The sequence below is a fragment of the Labrus bergylta genome, chromosome 2 (assembly GCF_963930695.1).
Source record: "Labrus bergylta chromosome 2, fLabBer1.1, whole genome shotgun sequence".
Classification (NCBI taxonomy): Eukaryota; Metazoa; Chordata; class Actinopteri; order Labriformes; family Labridae; genus Labrus; species Labrus bergylta.
In genome coordinates this window covers 14,668,256-14,693,669 of record NC_089196.1, presented here as the reverse complement: position 1 = coordinate 14,693,669, position 25,414 = coordinate 14,668,256, and the positions used below count along the sequence as shown (strand labels likewise).

General features: G+C 39.9%; 1 protein-coding gene across 1 annotated transcript in view; it reads left to right on the top strand.

The window, feature by feature from the left end:
• The window catches only part of adgrv1 (adhesion G protein-coupled receptor V1), a 96,197-nt gene extending 74,692 nt beyond the window's left edge, over positions 1 to 21,505 (top strand). The window contains exons 90-94 of the mRNA XM_065965461.1: positions 228 to 385; positions 8,690 to 8,811; positions 14,474 to 14,659; positions 17,734 to 17,911; positions 21,047 to 21,505. Coding sequence (XP_065821533.1) covers positions 228 to 385; positions 8,690 to 8,811; positions 14,474 to 14,659; positions 17,734 to 17,911; positions 21,047 to 21,165 — 763 coding nt within the window. The 3' untranslated portion in view covers positions 21,166 to 21,505. The remainder of the gene's footprint in view (positions 1 to 227; positions 386 to 8,689; positions 8,812 to 14,473; positions 14,660 to 17,733; positions 17,912 to 21,046) is intronic.
• The last annotated feature ends 3,909 nt before the right edge of the window (positions 21,506 to 25,414 follow it).

Sequence of the window (25,414 nt, the reverse complement as noted above, 5' to 3'; positions counted from 1 at the left end):
TTTATTTAAATGTTTTGCCTTTATTGGACAGTGGATAGAATTGGAAACTGGGGAGAGAGAATGACATGCAGGAACTGAGCCACAGGCCGGACTCAAGACCGGGCCGCCTACTTGGAGGACTATAGCCTCCGTACATGGGGAGCAACCTGTACTGCTAGGCCATCTCATTTTGATTCTTTCTTTGAAAAAAATGCCAATCACTCTCATTCTGCCTGTGCCTCCTCTAGATGCTTCATCCCAAACATCTATGCAGCTCTGTGCACGGCGGTGCTGGTGCCTCTCATCTGTCTGGTTGCAGTTCTGGTTGTGTTCATCCACGCCTACCAGGTTACACAGCAGTGGAAGGCCTACGATGATATTTACCGTGGACGAACCAACAGTGCAGGTATGGTAATCTGTGAATACATAAACAAGTACTAAAACTCTCAAACTGTGTGCACAAACTCACAGAACCTGTTGTTTTTCAACTTGAAGAGGTAGAAATAGAAATGCACATTCAAAATAGATTTTATAACGCGTATAAATGCAAAATCTCTCTGTCTGCAGCAATCAAAAAAATACCAGAAAAACAAGTAACCTGCTTAGAGACAGCCTCAGGAGCTAGACTGCATCCACCCCTATTTTTGGATTAAAGTTTCAGCCCCTATTTTGTGCATCTTACAGTCTCTGTTTCTGTCTGCTGTGTGTGAACCCAAGAGACACATAATACAGAAATGAAAAGTTTGCTTTTTTCAATGATACAATGCTCACATCCACAATTGTATTCATCCACTGTACTTTGTCATAATTAAGATAATGATATGATTTGCAGTGCCAAGTACAGTTTAAAGCAACATTAAAGCAACCGTTAGGGATAATGGAAATGTGTTTCTAAAACTCTGATCTTATTTAAAGCACTTATCTGGTGTAATAAAAAAAGATGGAAAAGACACGCACACCAATCATGGTAATTTTGCGAGTTAGAATCAGTGATATTTATGAAGTGAAACGTTGTAGCCTCGCCCGCACATGGAGATCCTAGTCACTGTAGTCCCTCAGTATCATGGCTGTTATCAGTGGCTATCTGTGAGAATCAGCAGGGTTTAGCTTGTATGCTCAGTCAAGGCCCTCCAATGACAAAGCAAAGCCTGAATTAGTGCCAGTTCTTTGGCTGGCAAAAAGTTTGCCCTATTCGCCTTGTGTGGCCTCTGATGCAGCGTAGGAAAACAAAACAGTTTGTTGCTGAGCTGCACATTGTTGTGCATTATTTATGAAATCCAAACCAGTCTTAGGCTAAGGTCACTCCATGGCATTTTTTTTTTTACCTGACTAGAACGCTTAATGATGAACAATTCTATAGGAAAACTACAGTATGGTGCTTATGTTAAAGTAGAAAAGCAAAGAAGGAGCAGGTAGTAGCAGCTTCCTAAACTTCTTATTTAAAGAGTGGTAGAAGGGAAATAAAGGTAGGCACAGCACACATTAGTCAAAGCAGCAGTCTGACCCCCGAGTGAGGGTGTGTACTGTGAAGGACAGAACGTCCCTTGAGTTGTGAATATGTGTGTCTAATTTTGTGTCGAACAGCTACACTTTGAAATGGATGCTTATGAAAGGGAATTTAACTCAATCAAAGAACACAAAATTGGAGACGAAACCTAATACACATTTTAAGCATGAACACAAGATGTTCATAAACAGTATGGACTGTGCAGTTCTCTTTTTTTTTTTCCTTGGATGGGCTCCTTTATTAAACAAGTCATGGTGCCTCATTGTATCCAGCCAGCTTAAACCTGTGCAGAACCTGCAGGACAGCTAAAGCCAATCAGACAATGAACCTTTAGGTAGCCAACATTTTTAAATACCTTACTGCAGCAAAAAAAAAACAGATAAGACAAGCTGAGGGCCCATCAGTGTGTGTGTTTGTGTGTGTGTGATGAAAGATATAGAAGGAATTCTGACATCACGTATCACGACATAACGTGTCTGCACGTTAGTTGTAACCTGCAGGCATGTACCTGTATCTCAGCAAAGATTTGGGACTGTGCCATTTCACCCATTGTAAAGCTTAACTGGATAATATAATACAATACCATTCTTTATTGTCCCCCAGGGGGAAATTTGTTCTCACAGCTTTGCACAGTTGGTGTTAACCCACATGAAGAAAAACATATAACAGCAGGTAGAAACACAAGCAAAGAAGGGGCCAGTCAGCCTGGAAGCATGTTTATGGCTTCAATAGCTGAGGGAACAATAGGGTGAGAAGTGGAGGAGGATGGGTTGGATGATGCTTTTATACAGAAGTAATAGGAGGTGAGGTGAGACGGACAGGACTCTCAGTTTCAGGAAGGCTGAAAGTCTTTGCTGGCAACGTTTATGAGTGTCAGTGGTGTACTGAGCAAAGCTGAGTTTATTGTACACAGTGAGTCCAAGATATTTGAAGGAGTTGACCATTTGGACAGTTTCATTGTTAATGTACGTTGGGTTATGGACTGTATGTGGAGAACCAGCGTTAGTGATGACTGTTTCTTTTGTCTTTGTGACATTCAATTGTTGATAGTTGTCTGTGCACCGCTGTGTGAATTGAGATATGGTGTGCCTAGTAGTCTGTAACTGAGTTATTTTCATTAAGAAGTGCAACAATGGCTGTGTCGTCCAAGTATTTGAAGAGTGTGGTAACTGTTGAGGGGCTGGTGCAGTCGTTAGTATACAGTGTGTACAGTGAGGGACTGAGTACACAGCCCTGGGGGACTCCAGTGTTGGTGGTGATGGTGGAGGATGTCGCGGAGCCAACTCTGACGGCTTGTGATCTGTTGGTTAACCCAGTGGAGGAGATGTGGTGGGACATAAACAGTATTTGTTAGCGAGGCATGATGTTCTTTTACTTCAAATGTGAGCAGACTTTAATGTCAACATAGTGGAGTTAAATTAGTTACTATTATTGTTCTACTTTTTATGACTGCAAGTGTTCACTGACTGCACTTTGACCGTTGAAAGAATGAGGAAGTAAACACTGTATGATGCACCTTGTTTGAATTAGCCAATGCAGTTCCTTTATTTAAACAGCAGACACATGTTCTTATTTTGCCTGGTTTGACTAGATATAACTTATTCACCTAAATTATGCACACATCAAAGATTGTCCTGTAATATTGAACTGATATTAATGACACCATTAGACACACAAAAATGGCACATATAATAAGGATTAACGTTTCATGAAAGATACTTTCCCCTTTAAACTTCACGTTTTACTAATAAGAGTATAACATTAGACTTACAGTATATAACGGTTTCCTGAATACTCAAAGATGCTCAACAAAGAACAACAAAACAAAACAATGAAAACAAAACGAAGGAAGGACTAACAACAAGAGTTATAGAGTTATACTGTTTCATTAATACTGCTATTTTATTACCAACAAGGTCAAATCATCCGATGTTTCCAAAAACTTCAAAGATTAGACAAAGGTCCAAAAATGAATTGAGATTTGTGTCGGTGAACTCTGTTTGTCCTCTGAGGACAAGAAAGAAAGAACTTTGATTATCCCAAAGGAAATTCTTCAAAATGACAGCACAGCAAAATAAGAGCTACCTAACAAAGAACTATTTGTTGCTCAAATATAAAATATGAATCTGTTGAAGGATAAAATGCCCCCCAAAAAAAAAACAACAACAAAAACAGGGCATTATAAAGCAACAATGTAGGACGGTAAAATTTGAATCATGATTGAGCCAGACAGAAAAAGCATCAATCATAATTTCGTTAACATAATGAGAGGTAATTAAAAAAACTTAATGCAACCGTTGATAAATGAAATAACAAAAAAACAACTCAATGGTACATTATAATGATGAAAAATTGTATTCTTTCTTCGGTTATATTGCCCATAAAAGTGAAATGCAGAATGCACATCGTAATAATAAGCATAATGGATCAGTCATATTGCACATGGTCTCTGAAATTGAGTGTGTTATTGCACATGATAATGAACTTCTAGAGCCTCCTTTTGAAAAGTAATGTTATTCAAGATAAATAGATGCTGCATTGTTCCTGCTGCAGAACCAGGAGGAGTTACAGTTTGGATGGGGACAGGTAGAAAAGACCTCCTGTGGTTTTCTATTGGTGGTCTTATAGGGCTAAAGCTGAAGGTGCTCTGATAGGACACCAGAGTGGCGTGGGAGGGGGATAGGTGTAATTCAGCCATTGAGATGTTACCCACATTGATAATCATCTCAGATCTATCTCATGACCCTTCTATAGGATCTGACCTCCATGTAAGGACTAAAAGGTAAATAAAGTGTTTAAAAAGTGATCCACAGTGAGCAGAGAAAGCAATGAAATGCTCTTATACTGATGGGCTTATTATCCTTTGTTCATGTGTTTATTTGAGTGTTATTGTTCATGAGAGATCATAAAGAGCATACCTTTGAAAAGTGTTAGCACTCCTACTGTGCTTGTAAGTTCATACTTAGTTTACACACACATTACTTGTACATTGGGTGTTTATGATTGCCCACACACACACACACACACACACACACACACACACACACACACACACACACACACTCAGCTGCTTGTTATCACAGCTGCTGACCTCTCTGTGGCAGTCATGTCAGCACCGTCTTGAGTTTCTGCATGGTTGTTTTCATTGAACCCGGGTTCTCCTCTCAGTTTGTCTTCTCACAACAGGAACCATCGCTGGTCAAGTGTAAACTAGAGCCCGTCATGCTGCGGAGGAAAGTAGCTCCCTAATGTGAAAAGAAAATCAGGAGAAGTTGGAAGTTAGAGCAGAAATTACACTGTTGGGGGCTGAACCATTTGTTGAATTTCTTTTAGCTTTGCCAGGCTGAAAGATACTTACAATATCATTGAACATCTCTCTAACATGTCTTTTAAAAAGACTGTCACATGCACACAAACTGAAAACCTGTGACTGCTGTGCTTTTTTCTGCTTATTCTGTGCGGTATCAAGCCAAAGAGTTCGTCAGCACTTTGCAGTTATTCTCCATTTGGCTGTAGGAACCTGCTCTTACTGTGGGAGCACGGCCCTGTCCACAGACTGGAATGTGCTTACATGGATGGAAAACTCAAACCAGGGAGGGAGGAGAGGGAGACAGATGTGCAAGATAGAAAAAAGAGTGAGGGAGGATAGAAGAACTAACTTTGTGATAACTAGAAGCAGTAGAGAGCGAAAAAGACCGAAAAAAAGAAACAGATCTAAAGATGGAGCCGATTTTCTGCCTCTGAGAAGACATACCCACACCAGACAGAATGTGCAGATAGCGCACAGAAAAACAGGCATGAAACAATAACACTGAAGCAATAGAAAGTAATTAACCATAGCTTTGAGAGAAAAGGTTGGGACTTACAGGAAATGTTCGTCAAAGGGAAAGGGAGAGGCCGGAACAGGAAGAAACTAAGAAGAAGGGAACATAAAAAGTGTTATAGTTAGAGGAAAGCTGCAGTGAGATAAGGAGCAGAAGTTGGAGCAGAGGGAAACTGACAGGATGGTGGAAGTTGCACCTAAGTGAGGGCTTTTTGTGCAAACTTGGGCCCCGTGCCCTGTGTTTCAATCCTACTTGTGAAGTGAACTGTACAGTCTGTCCTACATAGTGCAAGTGTGACTCATTGGTGTGATTTGGAATTGGTGCAGCTCACAATTCAGGGTCAGCATTAAAATCAGTCAGGTTTTAAAAAGATAAATGGTGTCTCTTTGTTTTAAAGAGCCTGACCAAATGCAATTTTTGAGACCAATACAGATCTAGAAGGGGGGTTTCACCGATAATCAATGGCAGATATGGTAAATGTTGAAGCTAAAATGAAAGTAAAACGTTTCTTTTTGCATTGTGCATGAATATCTTTATGTAAATATACTCAGGGGGTCTCTATAAGAAATACATTTATTAAAAATAATTCATATTGTCAGCCAGATCTAGTATAAACCAACATCAGCGTAGTTGTGGTATCATGCTACATGTGCTGCAGTCAATGCTGAGAGTATTGTAAGCTGAAATGTGTTATACTGACATCATATCTTATTGTACCATCATTGTTTCCAAATTTTATCTTCTGTAAAAACTGGTGTCATAATTACACGAACCGCAAATCCATGTACACTGATATCGAAACATCTGGTACAGGACAACATCAGCCAGTGTTAGTGGTTAATTCATGTACTTATGTAATACCATTTAGAACAGTCATATGATACAAGTGTGCTCCACGTGGTCGGGGCACGTACAATCATATGGACCATGAATGAATGTTATCAAAGGTACATCATGTTCTCAGCCACATGATGATCACTAATGGAAACACAGCTCTGAAAATGTCAGCAACCTTTGAATTCAAGGCGTCTAACAGGACACACACACACACACACACACACACACACACACACACACACTACTCAAATACACATTACTTGTCTAGGGTAAATATCTAAAAAAATACATATCTAGAGGAAATCACCTATTAAAACAAATATTTATTTATATTTTTACTAGGCTGAAATGAGTTGTTGGGCATTTAAGATAGCTTTCAACTCTGTAATGTACCCAGAATCAACTCATTATTTTCAATATGATAAACTTGGATGGATTCATGGCTTAATATCCTCAAGGCTTGTTTATTTAGATTTTCTAACCTACCACACCATTCGTCTTTCAATACAACGTCAAGTATCCTCACCAGCTCGCGCCACTTAGTCTCCGTTAACCACATGACTGATTTTAAAGTGCTAACCCTGACTTATAAAGCACTACATGAGCTGGCACAAAGTATCAGTGACATCTCATTCTTTGTTTGAAGCATTTTGAACCACTGCTGAATAATAATGTCATTTCCTTGACTTGAATGTCCTTATAGACTGCTGTCAGCTCAGTATTGATCGGACCAAGGCTGCCAATAATTGATGTGGATCCAGAAGATGTGGGACTCATATTTAAATCTGATAGCTTATTTAATCTCATCAGTTGTTTGTTTTTTTTACCCAGGGTTCAAATTCTAATTTAAAAAACTTAATTTTTCCCCTGGGGGCAATTCAGATGCACATAGAGCAGTAGCATTAGTGTGATGCAGCCATATTAGGTGTGATGATTATACTGCAGATGTGTTTTAAAATATTCAGCTTATTGTGTTCAGACATTTCCTATTTTTACCCAAAGAGACTCTAATGACTGTATGACTGTAAAATACAACAAGAAAAGCAGACGATAAAGTTACCGTAGTTAATCAAATGCAGCCTTGAACTTTTTATTTTTTGTAATATCATAGTATTTATATAAACCAAATCCCTAATTAATCTATATGAGCTTGTTCCAATTGCTGCTTTCATAATAATATCCCTGATCATTTCCTTCTAAAGAAAACAAGCTGGATAGTAATGAATGAAATTATCAGGCCTCTCTCTCTCTCTCTCTCTCTCTCTCTCTGTCTCTCTCTCTCTCTCTTTCTCTCTCTCTCTCTCTCTGTCTCAGTGACCTAAATTCCGCCTCCACTTTTATGTCAAACCGAGTCTGTCTCTTGAACTCTCACATCATGGATCACGAGTAGTACAAGAGGCTAACATTCAGAATGTACAGATACCTTATGTTTGTGGTTAAAGGTGTGGCATTCACCTCTACCTTTGAAACCTGATAGACTCCATGACTGAAAGTGGGTTACCGTTGACACCTGTTGCTTAAAGAGAGCTCATTTTAGAAACGCGTGCAGAAAGACCTCTGGTGGTCTTTTCTTTTATTAGAAACCCCGTGCAATGTGTTGTTGGTGTGTGTCCTCTGTGTACAGCATGCAGAAGAGGGGCGTGAGCAGAGGCGAGTGTTAGGTTGTGATCGAGTCTTTAGTTTTTAGGGCTTGATTCACTAAAGGGTGTCTTAACACCGAGCAGAGCTCAATCCAAAACAATAAAATCTGGCACACCTAGGTTCAAAATGACTCTTCATTAAATATTAGTCCCACTCTCTTACAAACTGACAGCATGATGGTTGTCACAATGAGAGCCAAGTATTGTAAAATTAGTAAAGGTGTAATCCGAGTGGTTATTTTTTTCTAATTGATTTCAGCATCCTACATGTGTCTTTCTTGGGTAATAAAAAATATTACCTGTTCAAAAGCCTAGTATGGCCTTGGATGAATAACCCAGCAGCCTCGGTACTCCTGAAGTGAAAACTTGTGTATTCTCTGATTAGACACATTCATCTGTCACATCACAATCCCATTCATCTGTGATTTATATCCATGTTGATAATCTGCTCGGCTTTGCATCCTTTTATTGCCACTTCTTAAAATATTCAGTGTATATTAATGTTGCTGTGCATGCTAAAAAGATTGCCTCTGCCATCTCCACAAACAAAATGATGAGATGAGTGTCAGCATTAGTGGCAGTATAAATCCTCAATCGATACATTCTGAGTGCTGAAAATGGCTGTACAGCTCTAAGTGCTTGCTTTTAAGAGTACTTGCTTATTGGCATATATGAAGCACGTGTGTGTGTAGTGTGTGGGTGAACAATCATACAAGGAATAAAGCAATAAAGCAGATATGATAAGGTTTTACTCATTTAGGATACTATAATGCTATAAAAGCTTATCAACTGGATTTAGGGTTGTCTTCAGACAAATACTCATGTCTGTTGTGTAGTTGATGGTATGTTATCTTGTGCAGATGTTGTTTTGACTCTTTCTTTGTGTTTGTTTATTTTTCCAGAGGTGCCGCTGGTCCTCTACCTGTTCCTGCTCATCTCCCTGGTGTGGTTGTGGGCAGGACTCCATTTGGGCTACAGGTACCTGTGGATGCTCATCCTCTACGTCATCTTTAACTGCTTTCTGGTGAGCTCATAGACTTTCATATCTGTTTGTTTGTTTACATGTATGTCTACTTGTCTACATAATGTTTGCACATTGCACTCATTTAAACATTTTTAATTCACACAATCAACAGCGACCACTGTATCTACTACTGCAGACCCTTGTTAATTGTACAGAATCTCTTTTTTTTATATGCACCCTCAAGCTTTGTTGGTGTTATTTTTTGATTTTACCAAACTTTCTTTTAGGTTTGACTTGTGTTGACATCATTGGAATATACACGTCCTTAGTTTTCCATACAGCTCCCAATATTACTTGAGTAGTTCCAAATAATGACCCTACAAATGATATGTATATCACATATGAGATGTGGGGATGCTAAAGGGCCAATAATCATATGAGGATTTGTACTTTTTGATTAGCATATATTTTTTCTTCTCTGTGATATTTGCACAATGTGTTTGTTCTTCATAAACCAAGGGACTTTCAGAGGGTTGCCACAACTGGATGGGTGTGAGTGTGTGTTTGTTGATGTTTTGTTGACATAAGGAGAGAGAGACAGAGAGGGAGAGTGTGATGAAGGCTACTTCACCCCTCTTTGAAGCCCAGCTTTGATGTGTTGGTGGGGCAGAACGAGAAGACCTTCAGGTGTGGAGAGAGAGAGGCAGGGTTACCTTTGTGTCACATCACACTGAAGCCTCTCCCGGACATCATGTCCCTCGCTCTCTCTCTCTCTCTCTCTCTTTCTCTTTGTTTTCGATTGTTCTTTTGCGACTCTCTTCATTGCTGTTCCGACTTTATTCCAACTCTTCCTTCAAAGTATCAGAGGAGATAAAGAACATGTGTTAATGATTCACAAGATAACATAATCACAAAATATTTGCTTACTGCTGGAAACCCCAAGACATTTCCACCGCTTTCCACCGTAACCATAAAACGTTCCATAACAGACACTATCAAAGATTAGAAGATGGTTTCACTTCTTGTAAAGATGATACATTTCCCTTCTCTGTAGATCTGTAATGCAGTTTATTAAGGACTCATTTTTTGGACATAGATGACACAATTACGCATCCTGATAACTAACTGGATTTTCTGTAGTTTGTTCCTTTATTAATGTAACATATTATTATTAGTAATGGCAACCATAATCTGTCCTGTTAGTATTATATCTACTTCTGTTTTCACATGGCAGGTCTTTTGTCTAGGTAAATGTGGTTGAACTGTCTCCCTGACAAAGTCTACGGTTAAACCTTTGCTGTCTAAAGTCATATAAACAAGTAACCTTCATTTTCATTTTCTTGATGATCTATTGGTAATTTGCAAGCTTTAGAAAATATCAATGTTTATTATTTATAGTGACCATCTAGTTATGTGTTAGATGAAAGAAGCCGGACTGATTACACTCTTCTTTAAACAGTGTTTACTCAACAGTAGAGGAAACGGACTTTATCCTGTGAGACTTCATTGTGTCATTCATGCCGAGTTATCCAGGAAACCTTTTGATATAATAGGTTCCTTTCTTTACATTACTAGTCTAGAGAGAGACACCATCAGCCCGTAAAGTGTGCCATTAGAGGTCTGTAGTAGCCTGTGGTGATATGTGGCATCAGCATGTAAAAGACGACAGTGTTGCACCAAAGTAAACTTCTCCTGTTGGTTCTGTGACTAATGAAGAGAAGTGATGTCAATGCAAACGCTCGATGTTGCACTTAGCACTTGTTCATGAGCTCCAATAGAGTTTGTCCCACTCTGTGACATCATGTGGTCAGGTTCTTCCTCTGACCAATAGTTTGTTGGTGCTCTGTAAAGTCCTTTTTTTCCTAAGTTTGTTCTGCAACACCTGCCTTTAATTTGACTGATGACTTTAATGTGTTCTTGTTTATAGTTAATCGCCAAAGGCCTCACAGTTCTTTGCTGCAAATCCTCTGATGTCTATCTTAAAAGAAGTACCAGGAAAAACACTGCTCTCCTGCTGCTGGCTTTATGGCAATGGACTACTTATTTCACAAAGAGGGGAGAAAGATAACATTAAAGGACTTCATGCCTGCCTAATATATTGCCTCCCATTGCATTTACTCCACCCTTGGCCTTGAGCAGGACAAGCTCACAGCCAACCTTTCATACATAGTATTCTCTAAAAGAAAACTATACTTTTAAAAAAAAGAGCTATGGCATTGATTTTCAGACCCAGCTTCAGCTTCAGCCTCACAGCTCAGAGTTAAATGAGAGCGGCTCTGAGCTGTGGTCGGGGTCTGCCATAGGAATAAAGAAGTATTCATTAGAGTGAAACTGAAGGACAAGGACCTGACCCAGATTTCACAAAGTGCTGCTAAGGAAAGATGAAGATGCTGTTGCCATGAACCAAGCATGGTTGCAATTAGATTTGTTCGTGTGAGCGCACGTTTTATGGAGCACGCAGAATTTATTTTGGTGTGAAGAGGGGAGACATGTGCAGGAGGAGAGGTTGACATGTTGTTTTGTTGTGGGACTTCCATCAGGGAATATATGACAATTTAATAAAATCAGAAGGGATCTGGGTCAATGAGACTGAAAATGTACTTATCATCAAACGCTCTGCACACCTGGAACAAAAATGAGATTGTCAGGATTCATAACAAGTGCAGACTTTTTGAAGATATCTGAAAGAAGTTCATGTCTGTCTTATGCCTGCATGAATTCTATAAGGGTTGTTGCACAAAAATACCAAACGTTTTAGTGGTTGTCACGTCCAGGTGTAAATGTACCCTTGCTCTCCAGTTTGGCTTTTTTCCTATTCTGCAGTGGCTTGATAACTTGTCCTGAGTTTCACTTTATTTTCACGTCATTTTAGAATCTGTGTTCTTAATGTGAAAAAGGTTAAATAAAAAAATCTTTTACTGCCATATTGTACAAGAAATGGCGCTGCATAACCACCTGTTGCAATTGTGCCACTGTCTGCTTACTTAAACTAGCTAGCTCATCCTTTATCCAGATCCTAAATACTATAATCTTCTATTTCGTTTCATTGCCTTGAGGTGGAAAGTCTTTGTACAAAGTCATGGCTGCAAAGTTGCGCAGAGCGGTTGTTGTTGTTTCGTTCATGCTGTGAATTTTCCATTATGGGATTTTTCCATGTTTACCTTGGCATTGTTGTTGATGTGGTTTTGTGGCACACCTCCAAACAGCTAATTACTGAACACTGTTAAACAGCTGCAGATGTTACAGCTGTGCACGGTTCTGTTAGTGTTGTAGAGCTCAGATTACTCTTTAGGTTAAGGAGCACTGTGTTTGTTGAAAGTAACCTTTGCTCCCCAGCAGAGTATTCAATTAAAACCAAACTCTGAAAGAAAGCATGTTTAACCGTTTTGTCTTAGGATCCCATGCGTCCATTATTCTCCATTTACTCCCCCTTTACTCTGGCTCCACATCTGTGCCACATCAGGCTGAATATTAAGACAATAATCAAATCACCAAAGCGCCATCCCTTATTATCTCCTTCTGCATCGCCCTCTATGTCAGTGAACCGCCCTCGTTGTTCTGTGACAGTCAGAAACATCCCATGCATTACAATCCAATTTCACCCCCTCTTACCCATTGAACCTTTGTACTCGCCTAAAAATAGCACACAGGATATCTGTGTGTTATTATGGAAAAGAATAGCAGAGCCCCACATGTCCACTCACACATGCAATCCACTCTAACAGGGCCGGAAAGATTTAGGGGAAACAGATCTGTTGCTTTTATGAGCACAGACAATGATCTCCACACATCACAAATCACTTTCATGTTAGGATTGAAGGGGATGCAGCATCTTTAATTCAATTAAAGAAATAACAATAGCACATTAACCGTATTTTTTCAACTGAGTCAGTTCAGAAAACTTTGTTTTTTTCCCTTTGAGTTCTCTTTATTTTTCTGTAGAGCTTTCCTTTTTGTTTTTCTCCTCTCTCCACTTTTTTCTGATTTCATTTTACACAGTTTTATCCTCTTTCATTTCTCTTCCATCCCTCTTTACTTTCTCTTGATCCAAGGTTACACCCCTGCCCACCACCTCCTGTGTCCTTTCTCCTCTCCTTAGTTCTGTACTCTCCATATCTAAAGACGTGGCCTTTCCTCTGAACACTTACATAACAGGCCTTTGGTAGTAAAGCCTGTTCCTCCGGCTGCATAGCCTGCTAATGATCTGCGCTAATCACCCACAGCGCAGTTGTGATGGAGCCGCCACCCACACACATAAATACACACCTGGGTGCTTTTGTTCATTGTTTCTATTATCATTCAGAGAAGAGGTTTTTCCTTCTTTTATTTCAGGCAAATAAAATTACAAATTAAAGTACAATCAATCTCCCGTGCTTCTAACCCTGAAATGTCCCGTTTCTCAAAAGACATGGCATAAATGTCTCTTTGTGGAGCTCATTGACATGTCCACAGGAACATTAATGGACAGTGTTTTGATTCATAGCACTCACAAACAGTTTGCTCTTTAGGAAACACCAGGTGTTAAAGCTTGTGAGTTTTTCCATCTCTTCATTTTTGTAGCCTCTTTTTTTTCTTTCTTAAAAGCTGGATGTTCTTGTTTTACTGTGCACCTATAAACACAGTTTCCAGCTACGGTTCCTGTTTTCTTTCTCATAATGCTGATTGCAACCATCAGCACTGTTATTAAGTCCTTTTCTATGTCAGTGTTCCTTGGTTACATGGGAAATGATGATGGCCTTCCTATAAAAAGGAGGTTTACAGTCTGGTGCACGTTAACAGCCATTTCAGCGGCCTTATCTGCAGTTTCTTAGGCTCTGTTAGGCATTAAAGCATTTGGTTTGGTAAAATGTATCTTAATAATCTGAATATGTATGAAAACAAAGCATTTTCTAAATAAACATAATTACAATTGTGTCTTTGTTGAACACATATTTTCAACAATCAAGGCAACCAGAGAAATCCAGTTGACATAATCAGCAGTTAACTAATCTAAAGTCCCAGCCCCATCTCATTTTACATCAGTTGCTTTTAAAATTATAAGACATCTTTCTTTTTCTGTCTTTGAGTACAGAAACATATTTTGGTATTTTTAAATGAGAGACATACAAACAGTCTTTTTATCTGTCAGAATGGGTGTCTGTGTCTGCCTGCATCTGTTTGCCCTCACATTCACACACTGTGATTTGCACTCATTCCTTCTTTGTCTGCCGTCATCGCCCGGCTGATGGGTGTTGTGAATTACATGACGGCCCTGTGGTATTTCACACTCTGGTGTTTTGGGGTAATTCGCGGCCTGGTGCTGTTGACCAAGAGGATTTGGTAATGACGGGGAAGTGGAGGAAGCAGAAATACCAGGGTGCCAATGATGTCATCACCCAATGATGAAGTAATGCTCCATTCTTAATGCTGGAGAGAGAGACTGCTGCTAATAATGAACAGAAACTTACAGTGCGATTGCTATGCATTGCTTGATTACTGTTAGACAAGTTGTTAGTCTTAAAATGTAAAGCATGTACAGTTATATCGTAAGTATCTATTTCACAGGGCATTACAAGCAACCATGACAGCTGAAGCAACAGAGTTGAAATCAAAACTGAGCCATGAAGCCAGCAGCTTTTCATCAATTATTAATGGAACTGAGGAGCTCTGCAAAAGATGAAGGATCAGAGCCGTGGAGAATTAAGAACTTTCTTACATCTGATGTGTCTCTCTGTCCCCACAGGGCCTATATGTGTTTGCAGTGTACTTCATCATGCACAACCAGCTGTGTTGGCCCACTAAAGCAAGTTACACAGTCGAAATGAGCGGCCATGACAGTCCTGATTCTACCTACCAGGGAGGAGGACCCACTACTGTAGGAGGAGACATCAGCAAGTCAACTCAGAACCTCATCAGTGCAATGGAGGAGGTATACACAACCGCGCGCGCACACACACACACACACACACACACACGTACACAAAGCCAGCATGTGCTTAATCTGCCGTCAGCAGATAAACACAAAAACAGAAATAGTGATAATCAAATGTAGACATATTACAGATGTTATGATTGAGCAGATTCACAATATTTATCGCCAAAATGTTCAATACTTCTTAGCATCAATGATTAACATTTTCCTTTGATTACATCATATGACATTTCCACACTAACTTTAACCTGTTGATGTCATAACTGGGAAATTGCATTTTAATAGTCTGGGTGTTCTGCATGTGCATATGGCCATTACTTCTGTTTGTTATGAAAACATTTTGTTCTCCAAATTCTGTGCTGTGGGCCGAGCAGCCAGAGGACTCTTCACTTCCTGGTTTAGCTTTAACCTTCCAGAGTTGTGAGCAAATGCAGTTTTGATGTGCAATTCCCCTGTAAGGTGTTGTAACTGAACTGTAGGTGCACTGAGTTTTGTTCCTCTTCTAAAAATGTTCAATTCACTTACATTATTCAAATTTTCTGTTGCCCATTGGCGAGATGGTCCTGCATATCTCACTAACTGATGGTAACTTACAGTATGTAGTAAGTATAGTAGTAACACTATGAAAGTTGGACTTTGTGTATTTATATACATAACTGGAATTTACCATAAAACTGTCATTTTCATTCTCTATCTTTCCTCTATTCTGCCTTCTCTTTTTCCCATGCCCTCATTCCCATGGCTCTGTTTGCAAAGTCCTCGTTTCTCCCTCATACTTTTCTCATGTTGCTCAGAACACTCAATACTCATTCACTTAAACATTTTCACCGTCTCGGCCTGTCTGCTTCAGGATGATTCTCATTATGTAAAACCTGTGTAAAACATGTGTAAATGGTCAGCCTGCATTACTCCCACAAACACCCACATCATCTAATCTTTTGACCTTTCTGTCATATTTGCACATCACATGTACACACCCACTGAAACACACTGTACAGACACACACATGCTGCAGACATACGCATGCTCTCATGAGCCACCTTGTCTCTGGAGAATACCCTATAAGGTCTGAGCTGGTAAGAAGGAGAAGGAAAAGGGGGCAGGTTTAACTTCTCCATCACTTATGGGAACTCCTCCTTTCCTCTTTTTTTCATCCTCTCTCCACATGGAGAAATCCTGTAATCTCTTTTTATCCATGAGAGCACACTCTAGCCTCTCTGAGATTTGACTACCGCGCAGATAGAAAAAGCAGAGCGCAGATAGAGAGCGCTATGAGTGCCGAGATGAGTGTCGATTTATGGAGTATATAGGTTGAAGGGGGTGGAAGTGAGAGAAGAATGGGAAGATCAGTTTGTTAAAGTGGATATGAAAAAGGTCTGAGTCAGCTATCCCCCCCTACCCACCACTCCCAGCCCCCTACCCACCACTCCCAGCCCCCTTTCAATAACGCCACAAGATCAGAGGTTTGCAACAAGTTGGAAACAAGTTGGACGAGCAACATGGATGGCTTCAGGAGTACCTTTGTTGTGTTAGCTTATACCAGGCGATAACACTACTTGATCGTTTTTTTTGCGAAAGTATCATGACAACATGTCTACAGGTAGAACTTGCACTTGTTAGAACTTGATACTAACGGTTTGATTGGTTTAATTGAACAAAAACAAGACTGAGTTACAACTGAGTGGCTCAAGTCGCTCAACTCAGTGGCAAGGAGTGGCGAGGAGCAACACAATACACAATGAATGGGCTAGACAGCGGCGCTCAGTGCCCACCGCGTCCTATCTGAAAGGCCATTTATCCTTCTAAAATCTAAAAGTTCACACCCCTTGTAAAGTGTGTGACAATTAAGACATGAGCTGATCAAACCAATTAATTTTTTTTTGAAACAGGCTGTAAACATTTTAATTTCTTATTAGCTTCAATCTTCAACATTGGTGTTGCACCTTGTAATAAACACGATAATGTACAGCTTAACTTTACTGTTGATGCACAGGGCAGCCATGTTGGATTTTGAGCTCTGGGTACTGAAGTTCCTCTGAGTTTCCAAGTCGTTGTTCTGACTTCAGGGGGCGTTCCTGATGACCTATCCCACTGGCAACTTGGAATTTTCTGATTTCCGAGTTCAAATGGAACTCACCAATAATTCACCTAAACAGCCTCATAAGCACAACAACCAGACTTACAACGAATGCTCATTCATGCATGTAAAAGGACAGATGAGGAATGCATAATAAATCAACATAGTGAAGACAAAATGTTACAGATTCTTTTGTGGACAAAATAAGAGACACAAAAAAAACAGAGATCTGCCATTCTCTCATTTTGCCCAAGTGTTCTGTTTGGATGCATGTTTTGAAGTTTTTCTCTCTCAAACACTAAATTTAGACTCTGAATTAGAGGCTGACATTTGAATAACTGTGCTGGTAGAATGTTTCCACTTCTTTTTTCTTTGGTTGAATCAGTATGAAGGCCAAAGCCCACTGACCCCACTCTCACCCCATGAACCCCCTGTGACCCCCACCTCTCTGCCTTAACCCTTTGGGGTGCTTGGACAACATGCACTGTGTTTGACCCCAACTCTTCACAGACATGATTAGAGGGCTGACAGCAAAGCAGCTCTCTGAATTAAGCATGTGTTTGTCCGTGTGTGCCTGTGTATTGATTATGAGAATGGTCGATTGACTTCTCCCTGCAAAATGTGAAGTTAATGTGTTTGGGCATTGTATGAATCTTAATCACTAAGAATTTGAGCTCTGCTATATGCAGCTTAACAACTACAAACAGGCCAATGAAGCTGGTTTTGATGTATTAACAGTATAACATGTCTCAGTAACTAGATTTTTGAAACCACATCTTAAAGATCTAAACATCAAAATTCAGGAACTTGCTTCTGCTGCATTTTTAAGGTTTGATTGGTTTCAAAGGATTTTTTTAATCCCAAATGTTGCCCAGCATGTGATCCTTCATGATTAAAACATGAAATCAAGGTTCAATCGAAGTTCACCACTGAACATTATCAGCCTGCGTGTGGTGTTCATGTGCTCATACAGCAGTGTATCTGTGTGTAACAGGTGTCAGCAGACTGGGAGCGAGCGTCGCTGCGGCCCAGCAGTCAGCCCAGCAGCGTGTTTAAACCCAGTCCTGTGATGGGGACGTACACCACCGAGGGGGGCTTCATCAACACCAACTTGGTGACAGCAGACGAGGAGTTGCAGGAGTTTGATGACCTCATATTTGCCTTAAAAACCGGTGAGAATCTAACCGACATAAGATGTACTGTACCTCAAACATTCACTCTGTTTATGTGGGTTAGCACAATACATGTCCCTCACACTGAATTATTTTGTTTCACAAATGCATGTTTTTGAGCACCATTACACCCTAAAACAGGCTCAGTGTTGTCGTTACCCTATCTGACCAAAAAAACAAATTAACCACCAATGATTCATGTTATATCCAGCTATTGTTTCCCCTCAAATTCAGGAGCACAAAATAATATTGAGTTTCCTCCACTATGCTGGTATCAGTAGTGTTTTCACATCTTTGTGAGTTTTCAGATATGTCATTGTTAATTTTCTCCCTTCCTTAACATTTTTCCCTTACAGTGCTTTCATTGTTAAACACAGCACTTTTCCATGGTTTTTTTTTTTTTTTTTTACTTTGCAAAAGGTCACCACAATTTGGAAAACAGTTTGTTGGCCAGAAAACTTTTTTAATATTGACTGGAAAAAACAGCATGCTTAAAAACGTTTTAACTAGGCCTTTAACCCCAAAACAATAGAAATGAGAGTTTATAAAAGTTCAAGACCAAGAAAAAGTGTATTTCATTGTGCACATATCTGCAGTATCTATAGCATCCATTAGCATCAGGCCTGCTTAGTCATTCCTCTGCTTACATGTACTACTCTGCTGCCATGGAAACCATTCTTCTATTTCCATCAATTTTTTATGAGCTGAGCACCCAAACTGCTTACTGATACATCAAACACACACGCACACACACACACACACACACACACACACACACACACACACACACACATATACACACACACGTTCATCCTCTCCTCCAGTCTCACTCTCTTAAATCAATGAGTAATTGCTCCACAGAGTCTGAAGAAGAATCACACTGAGCTGGACAACAGCCAACAGGAGCTGTACCCCCACATTTAGAAACTACAGTGTATATAGTCAGTAGGCTTGCACTGTGTGAAAATATGAATATCGAATTTTCAGCCTTCAGCATGCCTTGTGACAGGAGAATGAGTGGAGACAATGTATGAGCAAACAACATGACTTCAAAAATAAAGAAGCGTTTTCTTTTTAAAACGGAGATACTTTGGATTCATGATGACAGTGTCTCTCTGTCTGCTGTTTGTCCCTGGATTTGATTATTACTCTGGGGTTATTTGCAGATCATTGTTAGTCCCCACCAGTAGTGTGTTTTTCCTGTTGATTGACAGCTCACTATTGAAAACCTTTTTTAACCCAGCTTTAAGATAATTAACAATTATTGTTTAATGCCAGCCTTTGAAAGGCTTCATCTAACAATACAGCTTCACTTGGTTGGACTCTCACAAAGTCTGTTACCTTAGTGCAGTGTAAGCTTATATGCAGAGGCACTCGCTAGCATGCATCCTAGAAAAACAAAACGTGTTACCATGGAGACAGCCAAATTAAAACCCTGTCCTAGCAGGTGTGAGTTCTTAGGAGCTTACGGGTGTTAATGATTGTGGCTTAGTCTGTGAGGATTGTGTTACTCTGAGTTAATATATTAGACAGAGATAGCATCTTATCCTCTTATTGATTGTGCGTTGACAGCATGAATCTCCGAGATGTGTGTGTGTGTGCTTGTGTGTGTCTGTGTTTGTTTGTGTGTCGTTGTGCAGCACTGCTCATCTATGTCGCTGATCTTCTCTTCTCCTGACCTCACCCTGCTGTCCAGAGCTGCTGGTGTGTTCAACCTTAAATAGCCCAGAGGCCACAGCAAACAAGTCAGAGAATTTATCTGTCTGCAGACTCAGCAGGATGAAGTAATCACTCATATTATTCAGAGCAGCACAGAGGCGAATCTGTGAGGTTTAATGAAGAAGAATCAGTCAGCTACTTGTAGCTCTCTTGCATCACCTCGGGAAAATAAAACTGTCTGGGGGACATTCGATCTTTTGTTTGTAGAAATATTCTGATAAAGATGGATTTTAATCCTCTGCTCATGGAAAGACTCTTCATTTTCACACTTTCCCTCGTGAAAGTGACCTGACCTCTGACTTTTTCTTTCTCCATATGCGTCACACCGAATTTATAACCTGCTGTGAGCTCAAGCAGTCAGTGAGCAGTAAAGATCATTCAGAAAAAGAACAGGACACCACCTGATGAGGGTCAGGGAGTAGTGCTGTAATGAAGGTCTTCACACTTCATTTAATGGTGAACTATTAACTCATAACACACACACACACACACACATACACACACACACATACATATACACACACACACAGACGTACTTTTGGCACAAGTGCTCTACGAAGTACAACTCAGAGCTGATCATTAACTTGTGTCTTTTACTGTTTTAGTGTAGTCTTTTCTTATCTTACCTGAAGCATCGTGGGCCTGGAGGCTCCTCTGGTTATGTCATGGGGAGTCATACGTCACCTTCTTTTATGAGTTAAAGACCGGTGTTTATTGTTTATCAATAAGAACTGTGTATCATAGGTACTCAAGTCATATCAATACAACATCTTCTACAAGCAGAAAGGTACAAATTACCATATAAACATGCAAAAGTACGAGTTTGAATTTGCATCCAAATACATCAGTTGTTATTAATCTCCATGCTATGGGCCATGTACAGAGTGAAAAAGTGATTGATAGTCGACATGTTAAACTCTGGAACATTTAAAGATATATCCTGCAAACAAACAAACAAACAAACAGTATCTCTCCATCACATCGTGAACTCTGTGCAGGTTATAAGTTTGCTGTAGTTGAAATACCGAAGCTGTAGTGCTTTAGAATGACTACTCATGTGTTTACTACACAGACTGTAAAACACTGTTCTTTGACCTCGGTAGGGCACTTTATTGCCCACTGTTACATCGCAGAGAGTGAGTCTGCCTCGTTTATAAGAATGATGACCAGATACTGTACAAAGAGATGTGTGATAACACAGATTGTAACTTATAGTTTTGGTTATGTAATACTTTGTGGCACTAAAAGGACTGATATCTACCGATTTAAATGTTGTGTGGATTTGTTGTACTTCAATAATGAAACTACTGTGAGTATAATGATATGAAGAATAAATCCACTCACATCGTAAAAAGTTATTTGAGAGAATATGAAAATGTTTTTGGGCTGCAGTGTTCATTTCTGTCTGTTTTTTAGGGACCGGCCTTAATGTGAGCGATAACGAGTCCATCCCTGGAAGCCACGACGGAGGCAGCATCACAAACTCACAGATAGTGGAGCTGAGGCGGATCCCCATAGCAGACACACACCTCTAACCTGTTCGCCTCACGCACGCCCCCGCTGTCCCTCATATCAGATCAGCACAGTATTTTTATATCATGAAATGCTTTTGCACTAAAAACTGTTTTTTAAATAGAACATTTTCTAATAGATGTTTGATACTGTATGTGATTTTTACTGTATATCTGTTTTTTTTTATATCTTTGTATGTGAACATATACATAAGTGTTTTACTAAATTAATTTTTTTTAAGCACCCTCTGGAGTTGTTTCTGAATGTATATTTTGATTTTTGTTCCTGTAGAGACCAAGCAACTCAGCTGAGGTACTGCTGCTGAGTGAAGTGTAACATTGTTAATAAATGATTTCAAAGATATTTGACATTTGGCTCACTCTATGTTTAACTGTTCATATCCTGTCAAAGAGCCAGATTACTATGGGGTGACTAATGAATAATGTCAGAAATATAGAGGGGACATTAACTGAGAATATTCCTAATTCTGTAAAAGTTGATCTTGATGAGGTCTTCAGTCTTGTTTGAATCTGGTTCACTTTACAGTTTATATTCTGTCAATCACATCTTTGACTAGCTATGTGAAGACTGAGGAGGGTTAACAGTGTGGGTACACTTTTTTCTTTAAACTTTGGCTGGAGCTTTGTATCTCCTGGAATCCAGCGTCTACTCGACCCTTGCCACGGCCTTTGGCGTTTGACCAACACTTGTCCGACCTCTGAACTTGGTTAGTGGTTGTATAAGAAGCTGTTACTTTTACTGCCCAAGAGATTTGCACTAAAAAAGACACTTAAGAGACGGAGGAATGCAGGGGCCAAAATATACCCCCGAGATTTAATAAAGTATTTCTGATTCTGAGGAGACGAGTTTGCTACTTGAAGACATTTTAACTCAAAGAACAGGAAAGAGAGTGTTTTCTCTTTAATACCCACAGGCTAACGGCTCCATGAATACTCCTGCAGGGGAAATGGGTATGTGACTAAAGAGAGAAGAACAAGAGAAGAGAAGAAATACTCTCACACAAGTTTTTTAATTTAGGAACTACCTTAGAGATTTGAAGCACTGGAAAATGTAAAACTTATTGATCTAGCTCGCCCACTCGAGGAAGAGAGCGAATTGGTGTTGATGAAGGTGCAGAATTATTCTTTTCCCTGTTTTTTCAGTTTTCTCTCTCCACCTGTGTGGGGGAGGAAGCGATACGTGTTTAGTTTGGGGTCTTCTCTGTTTTCTGTAATATTATAACATCACTTTGGAGACCCATCCTCTATTCATCAGTCTGAGTTTTTCCTCTGGGATTTTAAGAACACATTGCTGTGATGAGAAAAGGAAAGCAAATAACGCCATTAAACGACACACTTGCCTGTTTCTTAGTTTACCTCTCTCTAAGAAAGCAGTTAGGACACAAGCAATTAATTTTTATGCTTTACCAGCGACATTACAGCTCTGAGGTATTTCCATTATACACCCATTAGAGTAAACTGCATTGCCCATGGCTGTGTTATGTCATCTTTATTAATTGTGTTTTTGAAGCTACATGAGAATAAGGCAGTGCAAGAAATCATTACGGTTTTGCAGCCCTTTGCTCAGTCCCACTGATACAAATCTGAAGTAACTGCTGACCACGAGGGAACCTGGTGCACATGGCATATTTTATAGCATACGGTCGTTATGTAATTAACTGCAGACTTATCCAACGCTACAGGTTAGTTCTTTGCCAAGAGTTGGATGAGAATTTCAATATGAAAGTTCTGATGTCTAAGATAGAGCAAGCCTAAAGTTAGCTTAACTTACCCACCAGTATATTTCAGCTACTTTAAAGATCAGATATAACCGCTTTATGTTTCAATATTTCCCTTTAAGAAGAACATGTTTTCAGAGATGCAGAGGCACTGCTTGTCAACAAGCAAGGCAAAAATGAAGAGTTATCCATAGGGGAGGAAAAAAGGGAAGAGGACTAAACGTCGGGACACTGGCAGACATATCGGTGATGAACACTGGTTGGAGGGCCCCCCAATAGACTTTTGCCTGGGGCCCAACAGAATCTAGAATCGCCACTGTAGAAATGCCTGACTACGTCTTGAGTTTTCAAACTTGTATTTCCAAGGTCAAGGATGAACCTTTCTTAGGGTTTAATAGGATTCATATAAAGCACAAGTATTTAATCTATCTAATGTAGGCCCACCTCTTCTAGCTGGAAGAGGTCAAAAGAACAGCTTGATGACCAAAAAGAGAAACCAGGCCTGAGGAAAGCCTTCGTCTCTTCTGACTTCTGTACCCTCTCTATCTGTCTGTGCACAGAAAGAATGACACGGCTAAGGGAGGAGACAACAGCTGATTCACATTCATTTACAGTCTGTATGTTTGAATCCTCTGATGATGAGTCTGCACTTCCTACTTTGTGTCAACAAGCACCGTCTTAACATGATCTAAAGGAGGAAAGACATCAAGCACAGGAGGATGAAAACTCCCAGACTCTCATTGCTCATGTGCTATTTTAGGAGCTGTCACTGATCTCCCTTTTTACATCTTCCCCAGCCTTGTCGTTATAGAGACTTTTCCTTTTACATCATTACGTTACGCCATCAAATATAAAGAAAGGAGATTGTGTTTATGTTCATTCTTTCAATGATGATCCATTCACATCTATTATGACAACAACAATTTCCTAGGAATATGTCACTCCCTAAATTCAATGAAATGGGCGTGATTTTCCGGAACATGATAATGCCATCTTTTCTCTCTTTTCACTCGTCCTTTTATTTGTCATTAATGTAAGAAACACCTCCTATTATTCTCTCAGCTATGGATGGGTATACAGTTTCTGTGAATACTGAAAGCCAGACCTTTTAATAGAACATGCAATTCAATCTGAGACCACAATAGAGTGACCCAGATCCCCATGAAACGCCTGGCGTCAAACAATCATCTTTGGTTAAAAGACAAAATCCAGACAGTTGTTCTGGTGCTGAGGGTAAAAGAGAAAGGACAAAAGCTGCAAAAGTAACGTACTCATCATGCTGCCCTGGGTGACGTCCCATGATTCCTGTTTTGGCCTCTTTGTTATCTTTGTGATATAATAGGCTATTTAGCATTTTGTGGAGAAAACACACTATAAGGTTATGCCATGTGTCCATGTGTTGTACATGTTGTTTGCTCACAGTGTACCGGACTGAATGTAATAAACATGCCTCATTAGGGGTATCTTGGCAGTGAGGGTGTAATGACATCAACCAATCAGCCAGCAGTGACGTCTGTCAGATTATCAATAACTTGCTGGCAGGTAGCCTAATTTGAAAAGCATGGGAGCTGATTTCAGGGATTTAACTCACCATAGAGACCTGTGAGACTAGTTCTAATTGATTTGTAGTATTGCGTCACATTTGTACCACTCATAACAAACTGTCATGCCTGCATCGTTTACATTAATGATAAAGCTTGGTATGCAGGCATGACAGGCTTTGGAAGATCTTGTGCAACAGAAAAAGTTCAGCAAGAGAGCATGAAAGAGGCTTAAACGGAGACAGCTGAGAAAGCACTTCTGTCCACTTTTACAACCTGAGAATACGGTCACGGTCAAGTACAGGTGATTTGTGCTACTAGTAAGCATTTGTGATTTTTGTGTATTACCCACATGCACGGTGCTTGTTCTATATTACATTCCCCATGCTCCTGTCAGCGGCCCCTGAAACACACCGCAGGGCAGAAAGCAGGTAGTACTCAGAGTCAGCAGAAGCTTCATTCACAAGTGCAATGCAGGGATTGTTACATAACACGAGGAGAGAGGACAGAGAGACTCAAACAAAAGTAAACATGTATAAACGAGGGTGCTGAAGAGAGTTCGCTTTTGGACATGTGTTTGTATAATGTTGTCTTCCCATCCATCATCATCCTCTTTGCAGGAACACAGACATACACACACACACACACACACACAGTGAGGACATGAAGCAAAATGTGGACTCACGTCAGTTTACATGCATGTGTACATGTTGTATTACCCTTAACTAAGATAGTTAATGATGACATTTCTATGATGAGAGTGTGATCAGTGTGTGCTGCTCTTTTAATTCTATGCAGACAATCTGGTAATGCACGGTCATCTACCTCGCACTCATCGCCCATTCACCGTGTCTCACATCACCAACAACTCATGAAGGGTGTTCAGTGGCTTCAGGAGTGCCAATTATGTCACAGTGCTGGAAAATTTGAGTGAGCCAACATATTTATTTTTGGGTGATTAGATGAAGACTCTGGCCTTCTACAGCCAAATAT